Raw genomic sequence first — 19751 nt, 5'->3', positions numbered from 1 at the left:
CTGTGAATGAGGCAGGCAGGGGGATGAATGTCCACAGCTAGTGTCTGCTTGAGGAGAGAAGCAGCCCGGAGGCGGGGAGGGAGAGTCTGTTTTAGAGCAGCTGCTTATCTGCTCTGAAGGCTATTTGCATTCAGTGAATGAGAGAGGGGTGGGGGAAGGGGTCGAAACTTTTAAAATGATTGAAAGTTGGTGCTGTGTAGCTTCAAGTCCTTAGAACTTGCAAGGCAGGGAGCTGACACAGTGTCAGCTCCAAAAATCCACTCTCTCTGTCCCCCCCCACGCTCTCTGTCACACTCCACCCCACCGCCCTCTTTTGAAAAGCACCTTGCAGCCACTTGAACGCTGGGATAGCTGCCCATAATGCACCACTGCCAACAGCGCTGCAAATGCTGCAAATGTGGCCACTCTGCAGCGCTGGTAGCTCTCAGTGTGGCCACACTGCAGTGCTTTCCCTACACAGCTGTACGAAGACAGCTTTAACTCCCAGCGCTGTACAGCTGCAAGTGTAGCCAAACCCTGTGACTGAGCAGCTGCAGTGCCAGGGGCCACCCTGGGGGCAGTCTGAGCAGCGGCTGGAGCAGCAGCTTGCTGGCAGCCCCAGAGGCCGTTGGAGAGCAGTCCCCAGGGGCCTCGGTACAGTCGGTGGCTGGATGCAGTCAGACCCTGCCACCAGAGCAGGAGCCAGCTGTCAGCCCCCGGGAATCTCCCAGAGCAACGGTGCATGCGGGAACCCCAGAGCAGCAGCACCCCAAGGACACCCAGAGCAGCAGCGCCCTAGGAGCAGCTAAGAATTAGGAGTGTGACACTCTGACCAGGTGTTTCTAGTAAAAATCATGGACAGGTCACTGGCTGTGAATTTTTGTTTATTGCCTGTGGCCTGTCCATGACTTTTACTAAAAATACCCATGACTAAATCTTCGCCTTATTCAGTTCCAATCCCTCAAGCCATCCACTCGCCCACACTGACCTGTCACTGAAATCACTGGAGGCCACATTTACAACGTATTTAGGCATCTAAAGATGCAAATAGGCACCCAGCGAGATTTACCAAAGTGCCTACATGAGTTAGGCACCGAACTCCCATTGACTTTCAAAGGGAATTAATCCCCTACTCTGCTTAGGTGATTTTGTAAATCCTGCCAGGTGCCTGTCTCATCTCTGGGCATCGTTCCACTGCCATCTGTGGGAGTTGGATTTGGTACTTTTTTCCCATTGTGTGTGTTGAGCTTTGCCCTCTGGTTTTGGGCTGGATACTGACTTGCTCTGGCTCACACATTACATGTGTAGGGTCAGGCTAACACTGATTAGGAAGGTACATTAGAAAACCCACTGTCCTCACCAAGTGCTTGCTGGCCGGTCTTTGAAAGCGGCGTATGAGAAGTCGGGTTTTTTGTAAACCATCTGCTGCGTGTAACCTGAAACAGGGAGAATAAGAAGGAGCTGTGCGATGTCTGGCGAGCGTCTAATGAGGACTTTACATGTGTAAGGCAAACCAAGTCAGAGCTGTGACCCTTGCTGCAGCTCTCTGAGTTGTGTGGCTCTCCCTTTTTCTGCAGGTGTCTCTCAGGAAGGACACAGCATAGCAACTCAAGGGAAGCAAAGGCAGAGAGCTGTCGGGTGGGGATGCCGATTGGCATGCACACTGCCCCGTTCCTCACCAGCATGAATCCTCCCTTCAGGGCGGGAGTGGGGCCAAGTGATTACAGTGTATGGGGACTTGGGAGGCGGGACGCCTGGGTTCTATGCCAGGCTCCCGGAGGGGAGGGTGGGTTAGTGTTTGCAGCAAGATGCTGAGAGTCAGGACTCCTGGGTTCAGTTCTCAGTTCTGTCACTCACTGCATGATGTGATGGTGGGCAAGTCACTTCCTGCCTCACTTTCCCCATATTGTAAAAGCTTAAAGGATGGGATGTTTGTAGTTCAGACTCCGCACCTAATGTAGGCAGCCCACAAAGGGGCCTGCAGTGTAGGGAAAGGGACACCTGTTTCTTCAGGAGCTAGGCTGAAACCTTTCAAGTTCTCTCAGTGGTCATGAGATTTTCTCTCCTTCCTTGCTACCAAGTACCAACCTGACACAGATGTGAACTGTGGGTGAATGGCCTCCACCCCATGACCATCTCATTTCCCACACAACAGCCATGGGCTAGCAATGAACAAGAGCCCAAAAGCCTGGCAGGACTGAAAATGGGGTTGGGCCTTTGTCTGCACAGGAAGGTCTATTCAGAGTTATCATGACTAATGCCGGTGTACACTGGTGGAGTGATATTCAACCTCGTGCTTCAGGTCTTTAACCAACCTCTAAAGGGAGTAGGAGACCTAAAGTGGGAGACAAATTCTCTCTCTATTTTAGGGGCTTATCTGGTCCCCATTCCCATAGTACCTAGATGACTCACAATCTTCAATGTACCTACCAGGAGTGCCGGAGTGGGGGCTTGTCAGGGGGCTATGACCCTTCCCACTTTTTTCTTATGGGTGAGTGATGGGGGATGAGGGGGCAGAGACGAGTGAGCGGCAGAATGGGGGCCGGAGGAGGTGGGGCAAGGGCAAGGCCTCGGGGGGAAGAAGCCTAGTGGGGTGGGACCTGGGGGCAGAGTGTGGGTGGGCCTAGCAGGGGGAAGGGTAGAGTGGGAGCAGGCCATGCTCCAGGTGCCATTGGGAGCTTGCGGAGCTCCTGCCATCTGCCCTCACAACCCCCCTGTGCAGCAGGGCACTGCGACTCTCCCTGTTTGCAGAGGGGGGGAAATGGACTTGCCCAACATTGCACCAGGAGTCTGTGGCAGAGCAGGGAACTGAACTGGTGTCCCCTGAGTGCCAGGCTAGCTGCCTGATCCCTGACTCTCTATCTGCCACCCAATGTGCTTAACATGAGGTTTCTGAAGCATTTGGTACCGGCCACTCTCCGACACAGGCTACTGAGCTAAATAGACCTCAGGCCAGTCCTGTGTGGCAGTTCCTGTGCCCCTACTGTGAGCCTGAAGGATTTGCTGTCTGGCATGAGAAGTACTTACCTTGCATGATCAACTTGATGGCTTCCGCCCTACGTTCCACCCCGATCCTTTCCCACTGCTCGGTGCTGTCCAGGTAGACGGTGGCGATGACCGGGGGGGTCATGCCGATCATGTTCTGTTCCCCGCAACCAGACGGTGTCACAATGAGGTGCTTCAGGTTGGCCCCGTCGATGGAGTTTTCGACAATGATTGTCACAGGGTTTCCTGGCCAAGGAAATAACACGGCGTGAATTCGAAAATGGAGAGCAAGCGCTTGTGGGGACAGACAGACAGACAGACCTCTCTGCGGGCAGAGGCAGATTGAGAGCTCAATCCTGCATGGTGTTGAGCACACCCAAACCCCATGAAGGGATCCTAACCCAGCAACCAATGATCCAGGCCCTGTGTGCTAACAAGGTCCCTGCAATGCTCTGAGCATTTCTCACCAAGCCCTCCTAGGTACTTCACTCCAGCCCTGCCAGCGGTGGGGATAGAACCTGGACACTCCCACTCTGAAAGAACCAGCCCTTGCTGGTTGAGTTGAATGGGGTTAAAGGAAGAGTTATTATCCACATTTTACAGATGGGGACCTGAAACACAGACAGGCTAAGGGAGCTGCCCAAAGTCATCAGGAATGTCTGTGGCCAAGCAAGGTCTTGAACTTAGACTTCCTAAATACTAAACTAGGCCTCAAACCACTAGGCCATCCTGTCCAGAGACATAAGCTGCCCCCTGGGTGCTCCTTATTTCTGTGCACCTGTCTCTCCTGTCAGCACCTGCTTAGCCACACACTGACAACGACTTTGCTGTATCTTGGCCATTAATCCTCAATAGTGCATGCAGACAGTTGTAACAGAACCAAGTGGGTAATCGGTCCACCTCCTGTGAGTGTGGCTCCCAGAGAAGAATTCATTGCTCCCTTCACTCTGTCTCTAAAGCATAAAACTCTTTCAAATCAGAGGCCCTTGCCTTGGATGCTGACTTTGGTCTCCGATTCTGTGTCTGGAACCCTGTCATCTATATCTGCCGCTTTCACCTTCTCTTCCTGGACTCCCCCTGAAACGGAAGGATGAGGAAAAGAGACACTGAAATGCCATCTGTCCAGCCAGCTGAGTTTTGCTGCTGGCCCTTGAATAATACTCTACAATGCTTATAGAGAGCCCTGCACAATCCATTGATATGCTAGGGCAAAGGGAGGGAGGGCTCAGCTGAAATGGGAATCAGGAAGCTATGAATACAAGGCAGGCAGAGGTGGCTGCATTTCAGTGGCAGCTGAATTGCTCTGCATATTGCTGATTCTAGTGTTCTGTGATGAGCCTGATTTTGACCTCCATCTCAGCCAACATGAAACCAATCCCTCTGAAATCTCCCACGCATGATCAGATGCCAGAGTAGAATTTTTCAGGGAAGTTTGCTGCAGATTTGATTAAGGGTTTGGGTTAGATACAAGGACTCCAAAAACAGAGATGCCCTCACTTAAATATAGATTGTGGAATTCTTTGAGACCTTCAGGATGAGAGGTGCCATCTAAACGCAAAGGAGTGTGGTTACTCACCTGGTCCTTTCGCAGATGGATCCAGTACTACAGACTTAACTGTTTTGGACATCCTCATCCCTTCCGGCTAGAAAGGAATGACAACAGCATAGTAAGCACAGTAGCATTCAGAAACAATGAAGAGCAAAAGGAAAAAGTGAGCAACTTGCTGATCTTGTGATCAGCATGAATCAGAAGTGACTCCACTGGAAGTCAGCAGTCAAATGAAACTGAGATCAGGGTCCGTCCCAATGATTCTGGAATCTGACCTCAACCTCAGGCAGCGTCCCCTTTCATTGTGGATCATAGTTAGGATGCATCCAAGAACAAGTTCCTATGTCAAATTCATCCCTAGCATAAAACCACTGATTCCACCACAGATGAACGGGACAAATGTTTCCCAGAAGCTGAGAATGGGCGACAGGGAAAGGATCACTTGACAACTGCCTGTTCTGGTCGTTCCCTCTGGGGCATCTGGCATTGGCCACTGTCAGAAGACAGGATACTGGGCTAGATGGACCTTTGGCCTGACCCAGTATAGCCATTTTTACGTTCTTATGAATCTGGCCTACAAAGTCTGGCAGGGCAAGGAAGTGAGAAGTTCAATTCATTCCATCATTGCTCTGTGACCTCCCTCAAGGACTATTCTACTCCCTGATCATCACTGGAGGATCTGTCTCTCACCCACCATTGCAGTGATCTCCTGGGACAGGCCAATGGGATGCCCTTCACAACCCACCAATGCTGCTACTTTGCTCAGCTCTCTCTGCTGGGTGATATGAGGCTCTCCCAGGTGCACTGATTCCAGCACCCACTGGTCCAAGGAGCTAGACCCTGGGCCTGAGGAACTGAACCAAGGTCTCTTATATGACAGCTCAGAGGATCGAGTGCAAGATAACCAGGCCAGCCCCAGCCCTGCTGTAGTTGCCACAGGGGAGGGGAGGAAGTGGGATGAGGATGGAGATACAGAGTGTTAATTTAACAGGTTAAGCACCAATTCCAGAAGCCAGCCAATCTGGCCTCCAGCCTCTTGCCCTCCAGCAGATATCATGCCCCCTGATACCTACCACAACCTTCAGTTTCTTCTTCACGCCATCAGACACAAAACTGCCCCACACCGCTGCCTTGACCTCAATGTCATGAGATCCCAGCTGCAATGGGACAATCACTAATGGCACAGCCAGGGAGGACTTGGCTTTGATGTCAAGGATCTGCCGGTATTTAGCCTTGGAAGTGGATGCGCTGCAGATAACTGGGTTGTGCATCAGCTCCAGCCGGACCTGAGAAGAGAACAGAGATTCATGAGAAGGCAGTCTGCACACCATGACACTGTAGGGCATTGATCCAAAACGTATCCTCTGACTAGAGTTTGCCTTTAATCGTAATAAATAACAGACATGGCTGTACTTACAAAGCATGTGACTGTATCCTGACCTCCTTCCTGAGAGGCCCTTCAGGACCACCCCTAGTTCTGTCTTGCCTCACAGAGGCTCTCAGCCTGTGGTATTCTTGAGCGGAAGTAAGGAGAGCCTCCTGGTCTGAGTCAGTATGAAAGCTCCAAACCTGGTACCTATTCACAGATTTGTAGGCCCAGCCAGAGGAGAATGGCAGTTGGAAGGAGATTTTTTTTAAATCTCCCTCTATATCATGCAATTTTGCCAGAAGCTGGGAATAGGCAACAGATCACTTGATAATTGCCTGTTCCGTTCATTCCCTCTAGGGCCACCTGGCACTGGTCACTGTCAGAACACAGGGCTAGATGGACCATTGGTCTGACTGTTCTTAACTGGGTGGATTCTATAGCCCTAATCCTGAGCACCCAACAAGGTCAATGGGAGACAAGGATGTCCCACCCCAAAGGGATCAGGCCTAGAAGAATCATAGAATATCAAGGTTGGAAGGGACCTCAGGAGGTTATCTATTCCAACCCCCAGACAGATTTTTACCCCAGTTTCCTAAGTGCCCCCCTCAAGGATTGAACTCACAACCCTAGATTTAGTAGGCTAGTGCTCAAACCACTCAGCTATTCCTCTCCACCATTTTGTTTTGGTTTGGCTGTCCGTCAAAGCATTATAACATAAGAACATAAGAACGCCATACTGGGTCAAACCAAAGGTCCATCTAGCCCAGTATCTGTCTACCGACAGTGGCCAATGCCAGGTGCCCCAGAGGGAGTGAAGCTAACAGGCAATGATCAAGTGATCTCTCTCCTGCCATCCATCTCCATCCTCTGATGAACAGAGGCTAGGGACACCATTCTTTACCCTTCCTGGCTAATAGCCATTTATGGACTTAGTCACCATGAATTTATCCAGTTCCCTTTTAAACATTGTTATAGTCCTAGCATTCACAACCTCCTCGGGTAAAGAGCTCCACAAGTTGACTGTGCGCTGCGTGAAGAAGAACTTCCTTTTATTTGTTTTAAACCTGCTGCCTATTAATTTCATTTGGTGACCCCTACTTCTTGTATTATGGGAATAAGTAAATAACTTTTCCTTATCCACTTTCTCAACATCACTCATGATTTTATATACCACTATCACATCCCCCCTTAGTCTCCTCTTTTCCAAGCTGAAGAGTCCTAGCCTCTTTAATCTCTCCTCATATGGGACCCTCTCCAAACCCCTAATCTTTTTAGTTGCCCTTTTCTGAACCTTTTCTAGTGCCAGTATATCTTTTTTGAGGTGAGGAGACCACATTTGTACACAGTATTCGAGATGTGGGCGTACCATGGATTTATATAAGGGCAATAAGATATTCTCTGTCTTATTCTCTATTCCCTTTTTAATGATTCCTAACATCCTGTTTGCTTTTTTGACTGCCTCTGTGCACTGCGTGGACATCTTCAGAGAACTATCCACGATGACGCCAAGATCTTTTTCCTGACTCGTTGTAGCTAAATTAGCCCCCTATATTGTATGTATAGTTGGGGTTATTTTTTCCAATGTGCATTATTTTACATTTATCCACATTAAATTTCATTTGCCATTTTGTTGCCCAATCACTTAGTTTTGTGAGATCTTTTTGAAGTTCTTCACAATCTGCTTTGGCCTTAACTATCTTGAGCAGTTTAGTATCATCTGCAAACTTTGCCACCTCACTGTTTACCCCTTTCTCCAGATCATTTATGAATAAATTGAATAGGATTGGTCCTAGGACTGACCCTTAGGGAACACCACTAGTTACCCCTCTCCATTCTGAGAATTTACCATTAATTCCTACCCTTTGTTCCCTGTCTTTTAACCAGTTCTTAATCCATGAAAGGACCTCCCCTTTTATCCCATGACAGCTTAATTTACGTAAGAGCCTTTGGTGAGGGACCTTGTCAAAGGCTTTCTGGAAATCTAAGTACACTATGTCCGCTGGATTCCCCTTGTCCACATGTTTGTTGACCCCTTCAAAGAACTCTAATAGATTAGTAAGACACGATTTCCCTTTACAGAAACCATGTTGACTATTGCTCAACAGTTCATGTTTTTCTATGTGTCTGACAATTTTATTCTTAACTATTGTTTCGACTAACTTGCCCAGTACCGATGTTAGACTTACCGGTCTGTAATTGCCAGGATCACTTCTAGAGCCCTTTTTAAATATTGGCGTTACATTAGCTAAGTTCCATTCATTGGGTATCGAAACCGATTTAAAGGAAAGGTTACAAACCTTAGTTAATAGTTCTGCAACTTCGCATTTGAGTTCTTTCAGAACTCTTGGGTGAATGCCATCTGGTTCCGGTGACTTGTTAATGTTGAGTTTATCAATTAATTCCAAAACCTCCTCTAGTGACACTTCAATCTGTGACAGTTCCTCAGATTTGTCACCTACAAAAGCCAGCTCAGGTTTGGGAATCTCCCTAACAGCCACAGCCGTGAAGACTGAAGCAAAGAATCCATTTAGCTTCTCCGCAATGACATCATCGTTTTTAAGCGCTCCTTTTGTATTTCGATCGTCAAGGGGCCCCACTGATTGTTTAGCAGGCTTCCTGCTTCTGATGTACTCAAAAAACATTTTGTTATTACCTTTGGAGTTTTTGGCTAGCTGTTCTTCAAACTCCTCTTTGGCTTTTCTTATTACACTCTTGCACTTAAGCTGGCAGTGTTTGTGCTCCTTTCTATTTGCCTCACTAGGATTTGACTTCCACTTTTTAAAGGAAGTCTTTTTATCTCTCACTACTTCTTTTACATGGTTGTTAAGCCACAGGGGCTCTTTTTTAGTTCTTTTACTGTGTTTCTTAATTTGGGGTATACACTGAAGTTGGGCCTCTATTATGGTGTCTTTAAAAAGGGCCCATGCAACTTGCAGGGACTTCACTTTAATCACTGTACCTTTTAACTTTTGTTTAACTAACCCCCTCATTTTTGTATAGTTCCCTCTTTTGAAATTAAATGCCACAGTGTTGGGCTGTTGAGGTATTCTTCCCACCACAGGGATGTTGAATGCTATTGTATTATGGTCACTATTTCCAAGCGGTCCTGCTATAGTTACCTCTTGGACCAGCTCCCGTGCTCCACTCAGGATTAAATCTAGAGTTGCCTCTCCCCTTGTGGGTTCCCGTACCAACTGCTCCACGAAGCAGTCATTTAAAGTATCGAGAAATTTTATCTCTGCATTTCGTCCTGAAGTGAAATGTTCCTAGTCAATATGGGGATAATTGAAATCCCCCACTACTATTGGGTTCTTAATTTTGATAGCCTCGGGTCCATTACAGAGCCCCATAAGGCAATGAGCTTACCTTAATTGTTTGTTCCCGATAGTTGTAGAGAATAGCCCGGATTTCTACCTGCTCATTCCTCACTACAGAGTAGGGCAGACGGAGGTCGATGAAAAAATCTTTCATTACTGTTATCTCATAGGGGTGAGCCACACAGATCCCTGCAATGGGGAAAGACCCAGGGTCAGAGACAGGGGGGTTTATACTTTAGTCCTGAAATGTGTCTGCTCTCTTCTCGATTGTTCCATCTCACTGTGACCTTTCCAAGGCCCATTGTGGCCTGGGGTCTTTTCCCCATTAGCTTTTCTGCCTGTTCTCTGGAGAGCTCGTTGTGTTCCTCACCTTTGGTCTCTGAAAGGCTCACAGCCAGGACTTCCCAGGTGGTGATGGAATCCTTCAGGAAAATGGACACCGTCTTGGAAGAAATTCTACATGGAAAGAGAAAGACAGAGCCTGTTACAGAAGGAAGGAGCTAGAACTGATGGACATTCCCCAGCTAGGGGGCGAAAATCAAAGGTGGGCAAACTATATGCACATCCAGCCTGCGGGACCCTCCTGCCCAGCCCCTGAGCTCCTGGCCCAGGAGGCTAGCCCCCGGCCCCTCCCCTGCTGTCCCCTCTCCCCCGCAGCCTCAGCTCACTGTGCCACCAGTGCAATGCTCTGGGCAATGAGGCTGCAAACTCTTACTGGGCAGCGCAGCTGCAAAGCCGGCCTGACCCGGTACTCTGTGCTGCATGGTGGTGTGGCTGGCTCCAGTCGGACAGCATGGCTGCCTGTCCTGGTGCTCTGGGTGGTGCAACTGTAACACCACCAGCGCTCCAGTAAGGTAAGGGGGCAGGGAGCAAGGATAGAGGGCAGGGGAGTTCGGGGTGGTGGTCAGGGGGCGGGGGTGTGGATAGGGGGCAGGTCGGTCAGAGGTCAGGGAACAGGGGAGTTGAATGGGGGCAGGGGTCCTCAGGGGGGTACTCAGGAAGGAGGAGGGGGGTTGGATAGAGTGGCGGGGGGCAATAAGGGGCAGGGATTCTGGGGCAGTCAGGGGACAGGGAGGGGTGGATGGGGCAAGAGTCCCGGGAGAGAGGGGGACTGTCAGGGGACAAGAAGCAGGGGTGGTGGGATAAGGGGCAGGGGCCAGGCCACGTCTGGCTATTTGGGGAGGCACAGCCTCCTCTAACCAGCTCTTCATGCAATTTCAGAAACTCAATGTGGCCCTCAGGCCAAAAAAAGTTTGCCCGTCGCTGATCGAGATCCTTCAAGCTTAGGACTGACATCCATGGTAAAGCCTTCTTCACCCAACCACTGAACTATAGAGCCATCTGGAGAGGAACTCAGCGGTCTAAGATCTGCACCAGCCACAGGACACAACCTGTTTTAAAAGTCTCAAGGGTAGGGATATTAATTCTAGTGTCCCGGTCTAATTCCAAGCAGGGGAATTATATTCCATTCCAGTGGAGAGGGGCCTGACCCATCACTTCATTTACCATTTAAAAAAAGGTTCAGCCATCCAATTAGAAATCACCGTCAATATCACATGTCTCAGCAACCCAATACCACAACCAGACTAACAAACAGAAATGAGGAAATGAGGAACGGTTCCCGAACAGGATAAAAGCCCATCGCTAAACAGCCAGACACCTACATCCATATTCTAGCACCTAAATCAGCTGCCTGGTTTTTCACTAGGGCTGAAGCCAGGGGATACTGCTGGCTGCTCAGCACCTCTGAAAGTCGGGCCAGTTCTTTAGGTACCTAAATATGGGCTCAAAACTGGAGTAACTGAATTAAATTCTCTGCACTCTGTTACACAGAAGGTGAGACTGGATGATCTAACAGCCCATTCTGGCCTTAAAATCTAGGAGTGACTCTGAATATGGATCAGCTGCTGAATGCTGGCCCTAATTCATGACAAATACTCCACCCATCTCCAGTGGTGATCTTGCTGGTGGAGAGACACTGACTTCAGTGGGAGCCAGGAGCAGCGCCAGGGTTTCTGGTGCCCTAGGCAGAATTCGGGGGGTGGCATTTTGTGCGCTCCCCACGAGGCACGCGGGAGTTTCTGGTTCCACTCCCATCGTGCCGCCGAAGGACCCTGCACCGAAATGCTGCAGGCGACAGTGGCAGTCATTGAGCTGCTCAATTGCCTGCCGCTGTTTTCCGCGGCACGTCGGCAGAAGGTCCTTCTTCAGCAGCACGATGGGAGAGGAACTGAAAGCTCCCGTGTGCCCCGTGGGAAGCGCACAAAATGCCGCCCCCCAAATCCTGATGCCTTAGGCAACCGCCTAGGGTCGCCTAATGGAAGCGCCGGCCCTGGTGGGAGCTACACCATACCACATCTGAATGTGGCCCTTTGATGAATGCGAGTGACACGGCCACATGCTCTTACCCCAGTTCATTTGGTCGCTCAGTCAGTTGCTCCACTTGCCACAGCCAGCTCTCTGGAAACTGGCTCCTTGAGGTAATATCTTCGTCAGACATGAAATCTTCATCCAGGTCACCTGGGAAATCAAATCACAGACCATCTGGCTCTGTAGTGACATTGACTGGGATGGGGCAAACCTGAAAGGATTTGGGGGTTAGCCTATTCTAGAACTGATCTGAAAGCATCCCTGATTTGACCTACATTGCCAAGTTTTGATGCTGCCAGCCCAGAAGAGCATGAATTAGAATGCGGTTGAACAGCTGGAGGAGAAGCCACAGGCTTCTTCTCTCTATGCCTGCCTTTCTGTTTCCCCATAAGCTAGCCTTTTCTGGGCTTCTATAACACTGGTATAAGCCACTGTCTCAGTGCTACATGTGTGCCCTCTGGTGGATATTCTGCAAAGGTAAGAGCCTACTACTATTCCTAGCTAGGGAGTTACCCCTTTAGCTCAAGTGGTAGAGGACTGTGCTTTAGAAACAATGGTTAAACCTCAGCGGCGACCTGTGAAGAGGTTATTACCCTGACTCATCTGGGTCCCCATATCAACATGGTGCAAGTCTAACAGGATTGCTGCCACTGCATTCATGTCCATCTCTCCCATGGAAGATCTGTGAACATGGGCAGGGTTGGTTCACATGGCATGGTCTTATTTCTCTAACAATTCCCCCTGTCTTGATCCTCTGAGTGATATTGAAACCCTGGTACTTGCTTCTTGCAAGTTCCAGATGGAGCTCCCGCTGCAGCTTGTCACGTATGGTCTTGATATAATTGCAGCAGTCGAGGAAGGTCTTCTTGCATTCATCCGTATCCAGGATGTACCCAACCCGCTTCTCGCAGCTGTGCCCCATGGGGTTCTCATGCATCCCGTCTTCACAGCATTTCTTCAGCTTCCGGTCCTGGTAATCTGCCGCTGAAATGTACAAGCCAGGAGATCATTCCTACCAAGCTCCTTCTAGTCTTCACTCTCTCTCTCTCATTAATTTACTAGTAGACTTGGCCAAAGAAAGAACACAGGAACTGGCACTCTGCTCTGTCTAATCCAGTATCTTGTCTCTAACAGTGACTAGCACCAGCTGCTTCAGAGAAAGGTGCAAGAAATCCCACAGTGGAATAACCTGCTCGCAGAGAGGTTTCATCCTGACCCCAATCAGGTTGGCTCATGCCCTGAAGCATGGGGATGTATAGGTCTTCTTAAAAAATCCTATCCTATGGAATGGTGAACCTCCTCCTTTTCCATGTAAATGGCTCATCCTTTTTTGAATCCTGCTAGGCTCTTGGCCTCAATACAATCCTATGGTGGTGAGTACTATGGGTTAATGCATTGTGTATGAAAATAGTTCCTTTTATAAATTCTTAATTAGAAACCATTCAGTTGGGTTGAGTGTCTCCTTGTGCTTATATGGGTAATGTAACAATGTACCTGTTGTTGTTATTTGAGTTGTGTAGCACTTTGGGTCCCCAGTCATGGCCCAGAACCCCACAGTGCTGTGGGCTTTACCAACCCAGAACAGAGACGGTCCATGCCCCAAAGAGCAAGTTACCATTCATTGTTTTCTATACCTCTATCGCATCCCCTCTATAAACTGACCAGTTCCAATCTCTCCTCATATGGAAGTCTATCCAGACTCCCCCATCTCCTGCTAGAAGAAATGCAGCTGGCAGGAGGCTGTAGCAGGGTGAAACTTGTCACGCTAGGGAATCACATTCCTGCTTTGCATGCTTGCTTTGACCAAGGATAGCTACCCCCCCTGTTTAGTACCTACTTTTGATTGCCTTATACTCAATGAGCTGAACGGAGCGGCGCCGGCGTTTTGCTGGCTGGGGACACTCTGGATCTGCAGAAGGAAGGGAGAAACAGAAATTAAAAACCCACCCACCAAGTGAGGCCTACACTCAACTTGCTGCCATTTCTCTGTGTGGATGTAACAGGGTAACTTTCAAACACCACATCTGGTCAATTCCTAAATTTCTGAGAATGGTCTAGGCCTCAATGAGCAGAATCCCATTGATTTAGGGGGAAATCAGGAAACCAGAAAAGCCATTTTGGCACATAACATATTGCTCCTTCCTGTCCCAGCTGGGAGCCACATGAGAGCTGGTGGGCAGATGCTCAGCCAGCCAGGGCAACCAAAAAGAGAGGAGAGTGAAGGAAGCTTCATTCCTTCCTCCGTTCTAGCGCACTGGCCCAAAAAGCCTGTAGCCTGGGACAGAGAGAGTCAGAGAGAAGCACCAGCCATCTGCCCATCCCTTCCCCCAGGCCAAAGGGAAGAAAGATACTTTGAAAGTGGGAGTAGCCTAGTGAGCTAGGAGAGAGTCTTTGAATCCCCTCCTTGGAATTATCCCATTCTTAAAATTAATCCCTTTTTTAATAGGTGGGCTCCAGTGAGAATTCAGGACCTTATTCTCATCCCCCACTATAACCCCAACATTTCCATTCCTAGGCCGGTCCATTGGGATTTGCCCTGCTAGACTGATGTCCCTACCCCGAGGTCATGGTGTAGGTCACTGTGCCTTGCTTTGCTGACTCTTTCTTCCCTTCCTCCATCGCTCACGGCGACCGTTCAGAGTGATACCTGTTCTCTGGGTGGTGGAAATCCTACTGCTTGTCTCCAGGGCCAGTCCAGCATCCGTAAATACCCCCAGATTGTTCTTTCCACTGCCAGCTGTACAGCCAATGTCACTCTTCTCCACTGAGTCCCAGATCTGTGAAGCGTAAATACAATGGTCCAGCATGATCCCAAAGCATATACAGGCTGTGAGCCAGATTCTGGTTTCAGGTACAACTGTGCAATCTGCACTGACTTCCTTTGACTAGTTTTGTGTTTGCAGCAGTGTAAATGAAAGTGAAATCTGAACCGTAAGTAAAGGCCATTCTGCACCAGCAACACACCTGATTTTAGGAGGAGAAAGAAAGAATTATGCAGTCAGTTGAACCCAGACAGAGGAGGATGTTAGGCAGAGAGAAATTAAATACTCAAATTAGAATTCAACCAGAGCACCAGGGCCCTGACCCTTGTTGAAAGGGTCACAGGACATTTAATTACCAGAACCTGTGTTTGATAAGTCAGCTGAGAAATGGCACTTTCAGTAGCATTGCGTCCCCTAAAACCTTGATAGGGCCCGGGGATGAGTGCTGACTCAGAAGAAAGCCACCCTCTGTTGAGCCACTAACACTTTTCCCTGCAGCACAGCGCCCCCTAATGTTGCACTGGGACATTGGTTCAGCACTGACTGGGAGGGGACAGCGCCCCCCGCTAAGACCCCACTCCACACAAAGCAGCACAGCATCCGCTAGCGCCGCATTTGAGGCATTGGGTACATTGGGTGCAGCTCTGACTGGGAGAGGGAGAGCGCCCCCTACTGAGCACACCCCCACTCCCTGATGTACAGCACCACCATGGGCACTGAGGGGAGAACTGTCTCTGAAGGGAGAGCGCCCCCTACTGCATCACCCACACAGTTTCCTACAGCCCGGCACCATCTGGGTCAACACTGTCCAAAGGGAAGCATGTCCTTTAGTGTGTCCAGAACAGCACTCCCTGGGTGTCACCCAGCCAAGCACTGACCTGGCTGTCCCAGCTCAGTTAAAGTACAATGGAGCTCACACCCCAAGCGGCAGCTCTGCAAACAAAACACTCACTTCGCTTTTCGCCATCCTGGGGCGTAGAGCAAGGATAACAGCCAAGCTGAATTTTCCGCTATAAACATCACAAGTTACAACCAACATCTTTCATGCCTCACCTTAGATTGTGTAATTTTGTGCTTTTTGTTCAGAACGTAGACACCTTTGTCCACAGCCACCAGGCCGACATAAGCTCTGTGGTCTCCTTCCAGCTTGAGTTTCATTGGCGTTCCTGGCTCATGGATTCTCCTGTCTTCGTTGGAGGCTCCTTTCACCACTAGCTGTATGAAAGAGAGTGAAGGGAGAGGTTTTGTTTTAAAGCAGAGAGAGCAGCTAAGAACCCGTCCTTTGCAAAACATAGGAGAAAAGGAGGTAAGATCTCAGGTTCCTTGAGCATCCGAAAGCCTAGTTCTGATCTCAGGGGCAGCTGTGTAAATCTGGAGTAGTTCCACTGACTTCAGTGCTGTTACTCCACATTCATGAGGGTGTAAACTGACAGCAGAATTGGACTCAGTGTCCATGAGGTCCCTTTGTTCGAGCCATGATGGAAAGGTGACTTTGTCCCTCAGGCACCCCTGGGAAATCTACAAAGAAGTTTGAACTGTAATGGATCTGCTTTGTGGGCCCGATTCTGATCTCACACGGGTGTAAATCAGGAGCAATTAACTGGAGTTACAGCAGCTCAGCATTGTAGTTACATCACAGTCAGGTCCCCTATAGGCATTAGGAGTTACATCTCCTGAATTAATTTGCCAAAAATAAGAATCTTACTCCTGTTAGCCCTGAAGAACCAGCCCAGCCCTGGGCGAGGGAACTGGAATCAATTCTGACTTTCCACATCATCAGTAAAATGGCTAATTATGGTGCAGATACAAAGCCAGATACTCAGCTGGTGCAAGTCAGTATAGCTCCATCCACTTCAATCCACAGACTCTTTATTGCTGAGCTAGAAGGAATCAGAGCTTGACTCCCGGATCCCAGAGTGGGTTGACAGCATTGGCTTGTGGGGGCTGAGTTACATCTTTGTACATGCAAATCGATCAAATCTGATCCAGAATTTGCTGGGAGACAGTCAATGAGAAGCCCCACGGTGCCATTTGTAGAGTCCCTTTTGAGAGTCAGTCGGCACATTCATAGGTATTAACATGTAGAAGGCCAACCTGAATATCAACCTACCGTTCCCATGCAAGTGTCCTGGATATCCAGCCAGACCGAGTCTGCTACAATCTCCGAATTTCCTACTTGGTAATAAGCCACGATGCGGAATGAAGGGATGAGGTCTGGAGTGATGGGCAGGGACATGGTCACCAGATTTTGTCCCGCCAGCCTGGCCTGTCTCCCTGCATGAATGATCTTCCCTTTGTTCAGGATCTAACAGGGAAACATGAGATGTGGATTGTTAAAGGCCACAAGAGTTAACACAATGGGTGATACAGATTCCATGAATCTTCCCATCCACCTCTACTAGTAAGAGACGGTCATTTGCAACTTTTCAGATGGGCATTTACATCTGAGCGGAGAGAGGAAAATAAGCTAAAATTCATGTGTTGCAGGAATAGGCTCTAGATGCAGTGCTGCTAATATTCACCAAATCTGATTCACAAATCTGAGTATTGTTTATGTTTCACCAACAGAGACCACCCCTCCTTTCCCCCATCCCGCTCGCCAAATATACTTCATATCTCCGCTATATGGCAACTTTATTATTGGACTGTCCAGTTCTAAATATAACAGAGTGGACCTACTACTCTGCATTGAAAAAGTCACAGTAACGTCTAGTGTTCAGAACAGGGAACTGAGAGCAGGGATTCCTGGGTGCCATCCCCAGCTCGAAGAGGAAATATGATCTAGTGAGTTCACGAGGAGGAGTCAGGACTCCTGGTTCCAACTGCAGATCGAAGAGGAAGTATGGTTTAGTAGCAAGCACAGAGAGATGGTTGTTAGGACTCCTGGGTTCTGTCTCCAGCTCCTGGAGGAAGTAGGCTCTATTGATTATCACAGGGCCCAGAGTCAGCAACCAGAAGTGGATAAAGGTTCGTCCCCATGACTGCCTTAATTTCATTCACACTGCGACGGGGTGCTGGGCAAAGGGTTGCAGCTTCAGCCCTCTGTCACGCCCGCTCCTCACTAGGGGGAACAAATTAGAGCAGGCTGGAGGTAACCTGGCCCTAATTGAAGAGGCAGAGACAGCTGCTACCTAATTAAACTGTGGCTGCATAAAAGTCTCAGGGGAAGGAAGCCAGGGGAGAGCAGGAGGAAAAGAAAAAAGAAGGGAATGAAAGCAGGGAGGTAGCTCTCCCATCCCCCCTGCCTGCAGACGATGAAGGGTTACTTGTTCATGGTGAAACAGCGGTGGGAACAAGTCTGAGAATAAAGTGCACCAGTGGTTACTAAACCCAGGGTCTCAGAGTGACTTTATGAACCTTGCAGAGGCAGAAGCCAGCCGGGCCCTGCCACACTCTGCTACACACACAATCAATATACTGCCTGACTGGGAAAAATTCTCTGCTACAGGTTCTCCTTACGTGCAGTGGGACTATGAAAGGACAGGTGGAAACTCAGATGATGCCTACGTTCCAGGAGATCCCAGTTCCCAGGGACGCAGCACTTACTATATAGGTGAAATACTGGATCTGGTTCAGAACAGCTGGATTGTTGCTCTTCAGGTGGAAATTCACAGGTAAGTTGTCTCCAGGTTTGAGCTCAGAAGCCGTCACCGCCAGATGGAGATAGTTTTGAGACCCTCCTTGGGACTGATAGGCTTCAGCCACCATGGACTTAGAGGCCTGGCGGTTTGCTGGGAGGTTGGGATGGGCAGTTTTTACCTGCAGGAGAGGTGGAGATAAAATCCTAGTTGAATCTGGGAGTGAGCTTAGGGTCTCTAGCCCCTCACGCTGGGTCACACAATGAGCAATAGCAAAAGAAGCTTCCCTGAGACGCCATTGTTGGTGGATTCTGCTGCTAACAGCCATTCTAGGCATGACACTTCAGCGAAACGCCAAATGCCACTTTTAATTCGCCCATCGCTTCAGCACAGTCCTGCTGGGACTCCAGATTTCTGGACTGTCAGAGAACATGTCCCTGAACAGAGGAGACAGCCTTGCCCCATGAAGGAGGGGTGAGATGAATACAGAGGGACTCTCTCCTCAAGCGACTGCATGGTGGGTACCTTCATTGTGGCAAGGGGAATAATCTGGACCTGCTTATGCCCATTCAATGTTTTCTGGGATCTCTTCTGGCCCCACGATAGAGCATTGGTTACATGGTGATTGGAGCATCTCCAAAACCCAATGGCATACAGGAAACTGACCTCAGGTGCAGATGGAACACACAGAGTTCAGTTATCCCCCTGCATAGTGCATGAGAGGGGAGTGAATGCCACCAGCAGGGCATTGCCCTCCAGGTGCATATAGTACTTAGCCCAGACTCAGCGTTAGAAGGTTACTCACCGTGATGGGAACCTGTTGCTTATTCCCGGGCATGTTTATAATCAGCTTGGCAGTTCCATCTCTCTGGGTGGACCCAGCTGACTGGAATCCTTCAGCCTGTACTGGGACACGGGGGGCTGGAGAGCCATCGGGGTTTGTGACGTAGACCTGAGGGGCACAATCAAAAAGGGATGCATCAAATAAGGGGTGCAGCGCTCCCTGCATCCTAACTTTAAATCAAATTGCATGTGGAGCATCTCAGGTCCATACCCTCAAACTTCAATGGGAATTAGGCACCTAAATAACTCTGAGGAATGGGGCCTTAATGATCTGCTGTATCACACCACAAAATACACACACATTTTAAAAACTGCAAGCATACAAAAATATAAAACCACAACTTCAACCCTTCTCCTGAACTCAGTTTACACTTTTATACACCCAACAAAACAATATACAAAAATTAAGAATAAATTGATTCATGTAGGCCAGAGAGGAATTCATTTCACCCTAGTCTTTTCTTTTTTTTGTCCCCAGGCAAATAAGGCAACTGCCCATCTAACCAAAACACACAGAGGGAACACACACACACAGCCGACTGTTATCAACATTAAACAGAGCAGAGCACCACACTGGTGGCATCTGACAACAGTACTCACGCTAGCTTTAATTTCACTACCCCTGGTCCTGGAACAGTGAAATCAAGGCAGTGTGAGCATCAGTGCAGGCTAGCCCTGTGAGTAAATATCCAGGGTCCAAGGTGGGCTTATATAGCCAGCGCTGCTGCAGTTTCACTGTTCCTGGACCCAAGGTAGGTGATGGGAGCTAGTTCAAGGATGTCAGCTAGAGTTCCAGGCACACCCCATGACTGCAGTCTAGACGTACCCTTTGAGTGCTGACTAGACCTGGGTCTGAAACCCCTCAAGACTGAAGAGATCAAGGGCCTTGCAAAAGCCAAGGGCATTTTAAAGGTTTAAACCTATCACGCTGTTGCTCCAAACAGAACCTTGGTAACCGACGTAAATTCATTCCTACTCTGAAACCAACTCTTACATACT

At 49.0% G+C, this 19751-nt stretch overlaps 1 protein-coding gene across 1 annotated transcript in view; it reads right to left on the bottom strand.

The window, feature by feature from the left end:
* LOC115643423 (complement C3-like) overlaps positions 1–19751 on the bottom strand; it is a 59525-nt gene that overhangs the window by 21745 nt on the left and 18029 nt on the right. Inside the window, exons 11-25 of the mRNA XM_030547452.1 lie at positions 18715–18861; positions 17878–18090; positions 16442–16636; positions 15385–15546; positions 14217–14346; positions 13407–13478; positions 12353–12553; positions 11608–11719; positions 9570–9655; positions 9249–9388; positions 5587–5799; positions 4541–4607; positions 3955–4041; positions 3007–3210; positions 1340–1415 (exon numbers count right to left, since the gene is read on the bottom strand). Coding sequence (XP_030403312.1) covers positions 1340–1415; positions 3007–3210; positions 3955–4041; positions 4541–4607; positions 5587–5799; positions 9249–9388; positions 9570–9655; positions 11608–11719; positions 12353–12553; positions 13407–13478; positions 14217–14346; positions 15385–15546; positions 16442–16636; positions 17878–18090; positions 18715–18861 — 2105 coding nt within the window. The remainder of the gene's footprint in view (positions 1–1339; positions 1416–3006; positions 3211–3954; positions 4042–4540; positions 4608–5586; positions 5800–9248; positions 9389–9569; positions 9656–11607; positions 11720–12352; positions 12554–13406; positions 13479–14216; positions 14347–15384; positions 15547–16441; positions 16637–17877; positions 18091–18714; positions 18862–19751) is intronic.

This window comes from Gopherus evgoodei, unplaced genomic scaffold, assembly GCF_007399415.2.
Source record: "Gopherus evgoodei ecotype Sinaloan lineage unplaced genomic scaffold, rGopEvg1_v1.p scaffold_59_arrow_ctg1, whole genome shotgun sequence".
Classification (NCBI taxonomy): domain Eukaryota; kingdom Metazoa; phylum Chordata; order Testudines; family Testudinidae; genus Gopherus; species Gopherus evgoodei.
Note: the sequence above shows the minus strand (reverse complement) of the source record. Positions and strands in the feature narration are given on the sequence as shown.